Source organism: Patella vulgata, chromosome 8, assembly GCF_932274485.2.
Source record: "Patella vulgata chromosome 8, xgPatVulg1.2, whole genome shotgun sequence".
NCBI lineage: Eukaryota > Metazoa > Mollusca > Gastropoda > Patellidae > Patella > Patella vulgata.
The window spans coordinates 51,237,251-51,251,866 of record NC_065886.2 but is presented as its reverse complement, the minus strand read 5'-3'; the positions used below and the strand labels follow the sequence as shown (position 1 = coordinate 51,251,866).

Sequence of the window (14,616 nt, the reverse complement as noted above, 5' to 3'; positions counted from 1 at the left end):
GCCCGGACAAAATTTCTCTCATAGCACACTGTATGGCATATGGCGTCTTCATTAGCCCAGTCGGAGCAGAACAGCAGGACGTTAAACCCCATTTCATTTCATTTCAGTTGTTCAATATATATTTCTCTGTAATTTTTAAAACCAAATAAGGTCAGTGGCCTGGGTTCTTAGAGAACTCCGCTCAGAATCACCTTGAGAACAGTGGATGGAAGTGGGCATATATAAAATATTTTTAGTGTTTCTAGTTTGAAGAATAATTGATATAATTCTCATATAGATCAACCCACCTTCTGTTTTACTGTCACAATCAGATAAATTGACTGATTTATTATCTGCTTCTGAGTCAGGATCAGCTGAATCTAAAAGATATGATATATATTCATTTAACATACAGTATACAAGAGCTGAATCTGGCTTTTACAGACAGGGAATGCTACTTTCATAATATCTTGTACCATTGTACTCACTGTCATCTGACAGCAAGTTAAATAAGCAAAATTCTATTAATGCTAGCTTCCCACTGTCGTTCGATAGGTTTACCCTTATTGAGTCCACAATCTGGTACGTGTAGATATGTTCTGATATGTTTCGATACTACCAACCCAATTGCTACGACTGACCTCAATATATGATAGGATCTGATAGGATCACCACGATTACTCCATGATTAAAACCACGATTTCAATTGTAGCGCGAATCGTGATAGTGGGAACCCAGCATATGGAACTGATAATTTTAAAAAATATCTCCATCAAGTAGAGTTCAATTCTATTACATAGAACGGAGTACTATTTCCATTTGGTAGAACTCAATGCTATTATATAGAACTGAAAACAATTTCTATTTGGTAAAACTGAATGCTATTACATAGAACTGAAATCTATCTTCATTTGATAAAACTCAATGCTATTACATAGAACTGAAAACTATTTCTATTTGGTAGAACTTAATGCTATTACATTGAAAACTATTTCTATTTGGTAGAAGTGAAATAATGGATTATTACCTATGTTATTACGATTACAGTCAGGACTAGAGTTGAGTTTATTATTATCAATACTGCTAGAATTTAGACCAAGATTACCCGGACTGGTTTCCATAGTTTCTTGCATTCTCCTTCTCACTTTCTTCTCTTTTTTTAATCTTCTTTGTAAAATCACTAAATAAATAAAAGGGCAAAATGAATTTAAACTTAAATAAAAATTAAAAATTGATTTCATTTTTATTGATCTAGAAGAAAAAACAAATAAAAAAGAAATTGAAAATAAAAGTAAGTCAATTGTCAGATATTAAAGAAATAAAAAAAATCTTTTAAGACAAATTGTTATTTAACAATTACTAACACAGAAATAAAGAAGTGAATTATAACAATAATCTTTGTATTAATCATAGAAGAAAGAACAATTAAAATATTGTAAAAATAACAAATAAACGTTGATTACAATAAAATGTACTTATAATTATGTCTATGTACCTCTGTTTTTTTGTTCTTCCAATAATTGTTTTTCTATTGTCTCTCTCATGTCTCTTTCTTTCTTCAATTCCATTTTCAACTCGGCTAAAAATATAATCAAAGGTATGAAATATAGTATATTATTCCACTTCTTTATATATATAAGTAGAAAATAGATATTGTAGACGAAGTATTAATTATTCATAACATCCTCTATTCAAAATAATGAATAAATCAATGCTTACATATTTTTTTTCAATAAATGTATGATTTTCTTTTTCTAATTCTATTTTACATTAGTGGCGACTAGACAACTACTCTCATACAAGTACATTTACTTAGCATTGTTAAAAGCATAATTCAAAGATTACTGAGCGCTTTCATTGAATATGTTCATGCTCAGTGATAACACGGCTTGCTTTGATAGACAAATGTATAATGGTGATTAATCCATATAGAATCTAAAGATTTAAATTGGAGGATGATTATTAACTGTATCGAAAGATATGACAAGTAAATCACTTTCTATTATGAAGCAATTAGGCAGACGAATTTCCATCTGACAAAAGCCATCTATTATAATGGGGCAATAATAAGTAGACACAGAATGGGTGAACATTAGCAATAAATAATAGTATTTAGAAAAGTCTCGACTTTGTCAACTTCTCTTTTAATGCGAACTGTGATCTTTCTATTGTTAAAGAGCATCGAGATCTCGGACCAGTGAAAGAATACAACTCCTACAGTATTAGATATTATGGAGAGGGGCTAACACAATTATATCTGTAATGGTTCTCTCTTAATGTTTCTTAATGGCACATTTGTCACCTTAATTACAAGTGCAATTTAATTATCCAATAATTATTGCACCGAGATGTGTGTCGAAATGAACCTCATGCTAGTGTCAATCAATTAAGGTTGCTATGTATAATGTTGCATGTGTTGTCGGGGGTTGTTGCCACCTATTATCCTCGTTGATTAGGTTTAATAGTTAACTTTAATACACTTCTTTAAACACTATCAACAACCAACTTCAAACTAATCTCTAACTTTATTCAGCTTAAATCAGAAAAAAATTCAACTTTATATGTCCTATGCATCATTTTTAGATCATTTATCTTATATAATGAATAAATCAAATTATTTTCTTCATCATTTTTATTCATATAACTACACTAATGCATCGTTTGAATATGTTGCTAAGCGATTTCCTTGGTTTACGATGCAGGCATACATATTTTTCTCAGCATTCGACACTGCAACATTTTGATTTTCTCACGCAATTGTGAAGAAGTGCAAATGTGGAAATACGGAAATGTCAATAGACTTATACAAAAGAACATGCCATTTTGTATATTTATTTATCATTGATTGTAATAAACAGCTAAGTAGTTGAAAATGATTTGACCATTGATTGTCTCTATCAATTGTTCGCTTCCAGTGTTTCAGCCATTTTACATCACCATTAGCCGAAGAGTCTTCAAACAAAGGTATGATGGGACTGAAAATGGTTTTTAATGTATTGTTGTAACGAGAAATTGATCTAGTGATGGGAAATGAATTGTGTATAAAAGAGATTGGCAAATGTATGTTAAAAAACCTAATAATATTGCTTTTTCAGGACTATCATCAATGTTCTTTCCTTCTATCAACGGATGTGAACAAATGGCTGTCAGTTACACTTCGTCTGTCAATCAAAACAATGGCAATGACAACTATGTTTTTCTTTCAGTATTTTGTTTTTTTTGTTTTCTGCTTGACAACCAAGTGTCCTCAAGTCCCATTAATGTCAACGCCCCTTCTGTTTCAAAAATATGGCGTTATTATACAATATTACTAGATCACAGCAAACTTGCGTATTTATTCCCCAATTGATAATAGCGATACTCTCCTGAAAACTTTTTCTTTACCTTTAAAGTATATATACACACATCTATTAAGAAATAGTGGGCGACAATTTAATATATGGGATATAGTTACCCTGTCAGAGAATGACTTGGGGGCCTTGTATTTTAAACAGTACTTCATGCTACATCAACGATATAGAATGAATACAAACCTACTTGAATGAACTACGAAACGAGAGATAATAATTATCACTGAGAAACTGACAATCTCTATATTAATGAGTCTTAATATCAAATTTCTCTTTTTATAAGAACATGGAAAATTCCTTTTCTGAACCTTATGAAAGAAAATTTACACCCAAAGAAAAATGTCATAACCAAGAAAAAGAATTCTCTGAATAAATTGTACACATATTTCAAATACAAACAAAAAAAATCGAGGAGAAAAAAAAATATGAGAATAAATTGTCCGAAACAGAAGTATTTTATTACATTTGTTTTCCATTCTATCTTAATAAAGCCGAGCCAAGATGTGAATATCTATTAAGTGAAAGATATTAGTCAAACCGATCACATATCACACAAATAGTGTGTTTATCGAGATGTGATTATTATTATGATTTATGATGTCTGATGTAATAAAAGCGAGAATATTTACTAGTAATACAAGCGCCTGACAGACAAATTCGCCCATTTAATCATGATTATCGCAAGTTTACAATTTCTGGTCATGTTCTCCAGATTCCGTCCCGTTCTATATCATTGCTAATATACATTGATAAAAATTGCACTTAGAGTAACAGAGCTTATTAGTCGATTGTAAATTGCCGATATGACTGGCAAATCATATTAGCCCCAAGATGATTCTGATGAAAATACTTTATGACGGCTACTTGGAGAACACAATCAGATTTCATTTCTAGTCAAGCGATGGCCATATTATTCCATCTGGCCTTTTTCTAATGGATCATTTGACAAATGCTGAAATATTATTGTTTCATGTTGTCGTCTTGCAAATACAGTGAGCTTGATTTACTGTGACCGATAGCCTATCTTTAGCCCACCCTTCAGTGAATTATCCTCTCATTTTCTTATTTATTGCCTTTCCATTTAGTTTTGCGATCAAGTCAGTTGGGTTTTTCTAGTTTAACTGGTACACACCACCTCGGGGACAGTAATCTTCTCCTCTTATAGAGAATGAGATATTTAGAAAATTGTCGCAATGAGGCAGGCGATATTGTACGCTTCACTAGACATATCGAGATTAACGGCCGCGAAAAGAAAGAAAGGTAGCAGAAACCAATAGACGTAAATCACTCATACAACTGTTTGCCTTATAATGAGGGGAATTATCTCTTCCAATAATGACCAATTTCTTGAATTTCATTCCTGGAAACCAAAAATGTTGGCCCTATAGCCAGGAAAAATGTAATAAAATGTTCAAAATGAATGAGTGTTTCTTGACAGATTTCCAATAATTTGCTTTATGAAAAGGCCCATCACTATTCCTTGAGTATTAGAAGAATAATGTTGATTGAATTCAGTGGACCAATACAATAGCCGCAGGAAATGATCCCCTTCATGCAGTAGAGGATATTTCTGATTTCTGCCGCCATATTAAGACACGTGAATGAGAACTGTTTAGATTTAGGCTCGTTAACGTCAGACGACAGGTAGTACTTCAAAAGATGGCGTTGACAGGTGGAAAATGAAGATCAATGCCAAATTATATATCAATGCAATAAATCTAATTGAAGCTGGCAATAAGAAACAGGGTATTGGTTTTTCAACATTTGGATAAACACCTTAATTGTTTTTCCTTGACAACTGAGCAGTTTGGATAATGAGGCACCCTATTATCATTTATTACAGCTTTTATTGGATTGCTTTTTAATATCAATCTTCGCATAAATTCATTACCTAAACCTATTTTATGTCTTGATAGAAACAGAAATCAGGCTTTCACGTCCATCTAGCCGTAATGTCACATTTAAAACAACGTCAAATAGAGAAATATTTTTTAATTTTCTTTCCTATTTTTTTCGCTCAAATTGTCGTCTGTCATTATTAAAGGAAAATAATAACAGTACATCTGTCATGTCTGACAAATTGATGAGTTCTAGAAATTTTCCACTCTGATCAAAAACCATTATTAAACAGACAAATCAAGGCATTTTACGTTTCTCTCACTATTATTAGAAGAAAGAAACAGATGAAAATTGGTAGACAAACAAAATTATCTAATCATATACAGAACTAAACGACAAACTGAAATGTCTATCAAATAAAATTAATGTAAAAATGGCCATAAATGACAGAAATACACAAACATAAAATTTGAAATTACAAAGAAAGAATGCAGTGTAAAACATTTATTACGGATGACAACATTATTTTGTGTAACATTTGACATTTTGTCAAATTATGCCGTCAAAATGGAGAAAATTAAAGCGGCTTTTTGCAATACATTTATCTCTACAAATAAACGAGAAAAATAGGAATTTTATAATCCTATCTTGGTTAATAGTTAGAGGGGTGAATTCCCGAATGGTTAGTGCGTGTGAGTTGTATCATAAGGCCTGTCATTGCGTTAACTGGCGTAGTTTCGATTCCCCGGATGTACGTGACAAGGAGTAGGGTTGCCTGTTCAACCTCGTGGGTTTTCTATGGGTCCTCCGGTTTCCTCCCACTGCTAAAGACTCCTATGCGCAAGCAAATTATTGAAATAAAACTGAACCATATGTTAGTCCCGAAATGACCTGGTTTGTGTCGAATGGACGTTAAACCCCATTTCTCTCTCTCTCTCTATTGATAAATAGTTTATGAACATTTTTCTAGATGCAGTATGCAAGAGCTAAACCTGACTATTGCAGGTCTTTTGTTCTGGTTTCAAATGTTATATTAATTATTCACATGAAGGATATAATCAACTCTCTCTAGACAATCGGATGGCTGCAATATTAAATGAATTAGAAACCAGTGCATTAATATCGATTATCAATAAAGTTTCTTATCATGGTAATGGTACTTGGCTGTCGAGACTATTTAGGCTAAATCTTGTCAAAATTTCAATCATTCATAATTTTGCTTAGAATAAAGTAATTTCACTGAAATTTTCAATGTATTCATTTTTCATTATCTATTTTTGAACTATTATAGCAAGAACTGCCAGCTCTTTATCTAAATCTTACATAATGTATCTTCAATATAAGAAAACATATAATGTACATGATAATGTTCTGTAAAGCTGGTCAATAAAACTTCAAGACAAACAGCTCAAGGGAAACATAAATATTTTAAAATCATTTAGAATTATCTGAAACTAGCTTTGTCTGGTGAAGCAATTGGTAATATTTTTTTGGGGAAAACTTCCTGGCAACTGAACATAACTTAATGGCATTGAAACATTTCTCTATCGTGCAAAACATAATGGTACAAACGCAAAATTAATTATCTTTCCAGAAAAGTTCTTCTATTTTTCATCATAGTACAAGTTCTTTTCAGAGAGACAAAAAAAAAAGAGAGAAAAATTCAATTGATAAAATCCATTTGCCATTATAAAATAATTTGTGTATATCTTAGCAACTATGTAAACTCTACAATTTAAAATTAACTCCTGGACAAGCTTATATAGTCAAGCTTCTGTATGCACCAAACGGGCAAATGTTTATTTCATTATTTTGAAAAGAGTTCTGTGTTTTCTCTCAATAAAAGAACATAAAATGTAAAAGAAGGCCAAGAATAATATAAGTAATTGTACATTTCCTTTTATTTGTGATTCTTAAAACATAAGCTACTGGCTGCCTCTTATCTCTTTGACAAACTTAAACAAGATAAGAAGAAGAGATGAAAATGGCAGAGATATTCTACATGTGTATGACAAGTGTATATTTCATCTGTTCCGTGTCTCTCTGACAGTTTATACTGATATCAAATCAACAGTTTAGATTGCCAAGCTACCTAAATGGTAAACAATCCCTCCAGTTCTAGTATTTAATTATGTGATGGCCGTTTGATTTACAACACCTTACCAACATTAATGATTTTTATTTGATTTCTGATTCAACATCCACCCTGGCCTCCAGAAATACACGCTGAATATATTTTTTTTAACGATATATCATTTCGTTTTTTTATCGTATCTGTTGAATTTAAAATGTCAGAATTGGCTCTTTTTTTCTCAGAAAAATCAGTATTTATACATTAAGCCAAATACATTTTTTGCTTAAATTTTAGAATAAAAGTGTTTTGGACTTTTAAAAGCAATTTTGTTTTAAACCAGATCTAAAGACCTGAGTTATTATATTTTACAGGGTACAAGTCTATGTGGAATATAAGTTTTTCTGGTGTCCATCCAGAGCTACTGGTTTTTAACTGGTCCTTTTTTTTTCCGAAATAAAATTTATTTAATTGAATTGAAACCTCAATTTGGGAAAGTAAACTGAGAAATTAGGGTAGCGATAAACATGATTATTTGCTCTGGATAATGTTGGAAGAAAGGTTCTTTTTGTTTGGGAGGGGGGGGGGGGTCTTTTCTAGCCACTATCATTATAGTTTGAATGGTAGTTATGTTTTAAAATTAAGCAAGCTATTTAAATTTACTAATGTCGAGGCATATTTGGTAAGTAATTTTAAATGATGGAAACAGGTTATACAAAGTCCTTTCACTTTGCTGTGCAAGTGCTATTTAGCAGACGATGTTATTTAAGGGCAAGCAGATCAGATTCAAATCCAATGAAAATCGAACACATAAGATGGCATCAAGAGTTGATTAAGGTCTTTTCATGTTAATAAATGTTTAATAAATAGTTTATATATCATTTCAGGCCTAAAGAAAATCACGCAATAGGCAGATTTAGCTATTGTATATAATGTAGGTTTAATGTTTAACTAATAATTTAGATAACATATCAGAAAGACCCGTGATAAGCAGATTTAGCCCTTACATAATGCATCATAAACGACCTATTAGCGTGAAGACAAATTGTCACGAACACACCATTTAATTTTTCTCTCATTTATATAAATTACAATAACTTCAATATACTAAATTACAAAATTCATAATAGATAACATTTCCACCATTTTCTATCTCAGATAGATTTTATGTGTTTAGGATGAGTCATCAATTCTCCTTTCTGTGTCTTAAAAAGGAAACATTTATTTAATAAATACATCTATGTGTTTATCTCTTTCTCTATCATCCTATAATGACATCTTTTTATCTCTACCTTTTCTCACATATAGTGTCAAGTTTCACAGCCATGTATATTACAAAAAAATCAACTTAATCACATGTAATTGTGAACAGAATCATCCAACCGACAGAAAAATCTTTCAGCCATTAAAAAGAAAACCTATTTAGATTATTTAACGTCTGTCTGTGCTTAGAATCAGTTTTAAACCTCCCCACCATTTTAAAAGAGTGTCCCACAAAATACAAAAAATTGTATAAAATTGACTGTTTTTAAAAGATATGTTGGGAGAATGTTTATTGGTTTCATACAGTATTATCGCTCAATTAACTTTACTTTCACATCGATCTATATTAAAGCTTTCATATCTCCTTTCTTCATCAACTGACAGGTTTGGAAATAAATAAAATCTTTCAAATATATTGTAGTCGGGGTGAGAATAGGACACAATAAAACAGGTATGTATAGGAAAAATAAGTTTATTTTGTGTCTGTTCGGAAGGGGGGGGGGGAGTGTGTGAAGTGGGAGGGAAGCTTTCAATCCTCTTGGTCGCTATCGCTTTCTTCCAGTCGGTCTGACTAGTTTTCTCCCTCAATGATTTGCTTCAATGCCGATTTAGACGTCTGCTTCTGATATCGAGGCTGTCTTAATCAACTGTCTTATTATTTATGATTCGTCTCTTTGATTAGATTAATAAACCACATTAGTCGATTTGGGGAACAAAATGATAAACAAAAATCACATAAATCAATCTATTCTTTTAAACCCATACGTTTCATTCTTTAAACCAATGGAAAGCAGCATGCATTTTTTGCAACTAAATATTTAAATTTACAATTTTCCAGACTTTACAAATGTAGACTTTGAGAATGAACACATTAAATAGTGTTATGAAAGTACATCAGTTATGGACGCCTAAAGTTCACACTACTTTGTCTATCTTTATTATCTTAGAATCATGAGTCAATAACTGAAAGATAATTCACTTATATCCATAAAAATCATAGAGAGAGAGGGAGAGAGAGAGAGAGAGAGATGGGGTTTAACATCCACTCGACACAAGTGGCGTGGTTTCAATTCCCCAGTTGTACGTAACAAGGAGTACGGTCACCTGTCCAACCCCTTGTGGGTTTTCTACGGATCCTCCGGTTTCCTCCCAATGCTAAAAACCCCTAAACACAAGCAAATTATTGACATAATGACTTAGTTTGTGTCAAATGGTTATTGAACCCCATTTCTCTCTCTCGATGCTAGGGAGGAGCATTTCTGTTTGGACTGTGGCATTTCCGTGCTGGGAACCTGGCTTCAAAAATCATGTTGGGATGGATGCATCATTACATTGCATTATAAAATACATGAGACCAATATTATCATGTTACGTTGGGACATTTCATCTTAAATTAAATCATGTTCAAACAGAGATGACAGGGTCTGGGGCAGAATATATTTTGGGGCAATATTCAGTATTCACTATCATTACATTTTTGTGCAGAAAAATTGTTCTGCTGATAAATTCTTTAATTGAAACACACATCAAAAGGCAATTCATTTATGTCACAGCAGGTCGCTAATGGCAATGGGAGGAAAATTCTATGAAATGAAATTATTTTAGTTTGATTACAATTTCTTTTCATATTCTGTTGAAATAAAATTTGTAGGCGATGCAAGGATTAGACAGTATTTGGTGAAATACTTATTCACGATTTATAGACGGTTGTCAGAGGGAAGTAATACATCAATTACAGCATGTCATGTTTTATTGACGCTCCTCCTCCTAGAGACCTCGACAGTGAACTATTTTACTAGCTTAATTCAACTTATAATATATGTAATTGTCAATATATAACTGTATTGTAATTTATACACTGAAAGATTTGGGTTACACCATTTAAACATCAGTGACATTATAACTAGTGTGTGTCAATGTTATCACATGTAGCTTTTTGTTAAACATACATTATGCAAGAGCTAAATCTGCCTATTCCAGGCCTGAAATCTTATATAAACTATTAATTAGACATTAATTAACATATCCATACCATAATCAACTCTCAATGTCATCTTATGTGTCAGATTTTCACTGGACTTGAATCCAATCTGCTGCTTAACATTCGTTGATGATTAAATCCAAAAATGAATAATCAAAACTATGTTTTTTTTATCGTACAGACTTCAGTAATGATGACTGAGGCTAGGCTTAAAATTCAAAATGGTTCAATTTGACTGTAATTTTCAACACATTCTCTTTACATTATCTAGTTTTTAACTATTATAGCGAGAACAGTCAACTCATTATCCAATCTCCCATAAGGTATCTTTAAAGGAAACAAACACTGTCTAATACAGTTATAATTTCATATCCATATTCAATTATCAGAATTTGAATATGTTAGTGTTGAATTAATCTGCTTTAAAAACCAGTTTAACTAAGTAAGAACTCAATTAAATTCCTTTAATTAGGGAAAACTGTGTTTCAAGTTAATGAAATTAGGTCTCTCCCAAGTTTTATTCGGATAGTTCTGAATGTAACATTTAATTCAATAGTATATTTATTTCCCATCATGGATCCTTTCCCTATAAAGATGGGTTGAGATGAAGAAAAACATGTGACACCGCCATTTTCCCAAGAACATAACTTACTGCATACTGCACAGCTGGAGCTGGGGTTTTTAAACCAACCCGTTCAGACGACTAAGATGAACCAGTTTAAAATAAAAAGCCTTCTTGAAGACAGGTTTACTTGCCCCACATGTGCGTTCAGACGCTTAAGTTAAACTGGTTTAACGATCCCCAGGGTTTTTAAACCAGTTTAACTTAAGTGTTTGAACGGACTATTAGAAAAGAACTAGCCATTATCTACTGAATAGTGACCCAATCAAATACCTAATAGTCTGTTCAGACGCTTTAAAAACTCTGGCTCCAGCTCGCTTTGGACATGCGCAGTACACAGTAAGTTAGATTCCTGGGAAAATGGCAGCGTCATGCAGTGCCAGTGTTATCAAAAGTGTGCGAGAACTGAATAAAGAATATAAAGCTACCCATGCGTAGTTAACTCTAACCTCCAACCGAACAGGACAGAATAGTTAAACTGGTTTGGGTTATAGTACGTGTGAACGCAATATGACCCTGTCTTAAAAACCCTGGTGATCTGAACAGTATATAATATTCATCTCGGCCTGTGATCTGAAAACTGTCAATTTAAAAGTAAAGTCCGCTAGTGTGAATTTGACAGATAAATCAGATAAATTTATTGTTTGCCCCTGGTAAGTCGTAGATCATATTGAATAACACGTATTAAAAGCTAAATATTAATTAATTAAAAGGCATTAAATACAAGAGACAAAATCCAATAATATTACACCGTATTGAATTACTCAACATTTTTTTATTTTTTTTACAATACAATTGTCTCGTATATCATAACATTTTAAACAAAAGAATATTATTTTTGCAAAAAGTCATTTAATTAACAAATTTCATTATGTGATATGTATACAGAGACAAAATCAATCCCATTTGTTTTCTTAAAAGGTTTGTCGACTGTTTAGAAACGGAGCATCAAATTCTGTTCAAATTTTTATTTTATTTTTTTATTAAGCTTTTTTTCTTTTGTTTTTATTTCACTTTTTAAGAACCAAGTGCAGTCGGAACAATATGGTGGTTACTTAATTCCAATGAGCTGATCACACTGACAAAGATAAATGGCTGACAAAAAAAAAAACGGCCAGCAGTCGCATTACCGGCAATGATTTTATTGGGAAGTATTAAAAGAAAAGCTGTCAATACAAACAGTCTGCTAAAAACATAGAAAGAAAACAAATGGTGGTGGCCATATTTTCACTTTGACAATATGTTAGGTTATTAACAGTTAAAAGCTTTCTGTTCTTAATCAGGAAAAAAAAAACCTCTGACCACAACAACGACGAAAGAAATCAAATCAAATAATCGAATGTACAATTCTTTCTTGGAGTTGGTTTTTTTACAGATGTCCCACGAGGATTGTTCGTCATGAAATAAAATCAAGTTGAGTACCTTGGTGTATATACTTCTTCTCGTCTAACTATTTTTAGTAGTCTAGTCGACAATACGAAAAAGCTTTTTAAAGGCTAATTATATAACCTTGAGACAAAATGACATTTGGAAAGTAACCCTCTTGGCAAATACAATTCATTGTTTTAGCTTGATTTGCCAATAAAATTCACTCATGCAAATACATAACAAAACCCAAAAGCACAACTCCATTCCAAATCTATTTCTATTACCGAACGCGTAAATGAAATGGAATCATGTCTGATTTGTCGATGATGAATTGGAAATGGTGAATTATTAATAAGAGGAAGATTGTAAGAGAATTATAATGACTGTGTATTAATATGAATTGTTTGGTCGTGCTGACCGTGCTATATAAATTACACAACACAACTAAAACCTATAATAATCATCATATTACCATAGTCTTTACTATAAATAAAATGAAATGGGTTTTAACGTCCTACTGTTCTGCTCAGACTGGGCTAATGAAGATGGGCATATACGCCATACAGGTGCTATGAGGGAAATTTTGCCCAGGCAGTGGTACTATGGCCTACTCTTATATTGAATTTCAACTGCCAGGACCTCAGTTTTTCATACCATCCGAACGACTAGACAGCTGTCCTTGTCAGGCCCTTTGTCCTGCACCACTGATTACTTGAAATTCAGGTCTGGTTGGATGGCGAATGGTTAGCGCGTGCATGCTGCATAATAAGGTCTGTCATTGAGTCAACTGGCGTGGTTTTGATTCCCCGGTTGTATGTGACAAGGAGTAGGGTCGCCTGTCCAACCTTGTGGGTTTTCTCTCAAGGCCTTCTGGTTTTCTCCCACAGCTCAAGACGCCTACGTGCAAGCAAATTTTTGAAATAAAATTGAACCATATGTCAGTCCCAAAAAGTTTGTGTCAAGTGGAGGTTAAACCTCATTTTTCCCTCTCCCTCTCTCTCTCTTGAAATTCAGATTAAAAAACTGGCCTAAAGTTCCATTTTAAAATTCGCAAAAATTGATTGAGCAGTCTCATGATTTTCTACTTATAATTAACCAATGGCAATCAAATTATAAGAAACATAATCTCTACGCTACTAGAATGAAAACTACACAACCAAACTTTAAGCAAGATTAAACACAATCTTTCAGCCATGTTGAGTAGTGAAATGAAACATTGGGATTGAAATATTTCAAAAGATTTTTGGCAACAACAGACACCTAATCAAATACATCAATTTAAATCCAGATTGCTGAATTTTTATAGAGGTTTTAATTGGATAGCACTGGGGTTCGATCAAAAATACGAAATCATTCACCCTGGTAAATTTCTACAATATAATACGGTAAAACCACCGTGGCATGCAACAACACAAATGAGAAGAAATTATTGGCAATGTATGCACCATGGGATATGAAATCCCCCAGATCAACTCAGCCAGACATAAACAATGTTCGGGCATGGATAATCACTACAAATGTCAGCGCAAAAACAATCACATTACAAATAGTATATTGAATGAGGCCAAGCATAAAACTAGGATTTGCTTCCCATCACAGAAATAATTGCTATAACATGATAATTACCCGAAACAAAGCTTTCGTCATTCACTACCAATAAGTCCATCAAATACGTGTGGCTTTACATTTATATTATTCATATCAATATTAAATACAAAACATTAAACATTGTTTTTTTCCCATTCCTTTTATTCCAGCAAAGCTATCATATTCAAAGGCTAATCAAAGGCTTTCTGTATTATAAGAGTAGAGGTGCTTATGTATTGTGTGTAATAGCAAAGCTGTTTCTCTCTCTGTATCTAGCTGAGCAGAGGCCATTAGTGTTCGGAGCATCACTCTTTAGTTTCTGATTATTCTAATAATGTATCTATTTGTTTGTCGTTGGGATAAAAATTCTTTTCAATCATCACAAAGTGATCGTTAATTTTCTTCATAGCTGAATAACTTTTCTTAATAGCGACATTACCTCCCAGTCATAAGATCTATTGAAATGGATCGCATCCAAATCTTTTATCTTTAATACCAACAAAATGAAATAAAAGATTATACGAAAAAATTGTTCTGCTGAAAATCATTTTTTGTT

At 32.5% G+C, this 14,616-nt stretch overlaps 1 protein-coding gene across 3 annotated transcripts in view; it reads right to left on the bottom strand.

The window, feature by feature from the left end:
- LOC126830236 (dachshund homolog 2) overlaps positions 1-14,616 on the bottom strand; it is a 79,061-nt gene that overhangs the window by 3,383 nt on the left and 61,062 nt on the right. For all 3 annotated transcript variants that reach the window (XM_050560587.2, XM_050560588.2, XM_050560589.2), the window contains exons 7-9: positions 1,475-1,558; positions 1,007-1,159; positions 288-359 (exon numbers count right to left, since the gene is read on the bottom strand). In XM_050560587.2, coding sequence (XP_050416544.1) covers positions 288-359; positions 1,007-1,159; positions 1,475-1,558 — 309 coding nt within the window. The remainder of the gene's footprint in view (positions 1-287; positions 360-1,006; positions 1,160-1,474; positions 1,559-14,616) is intronic.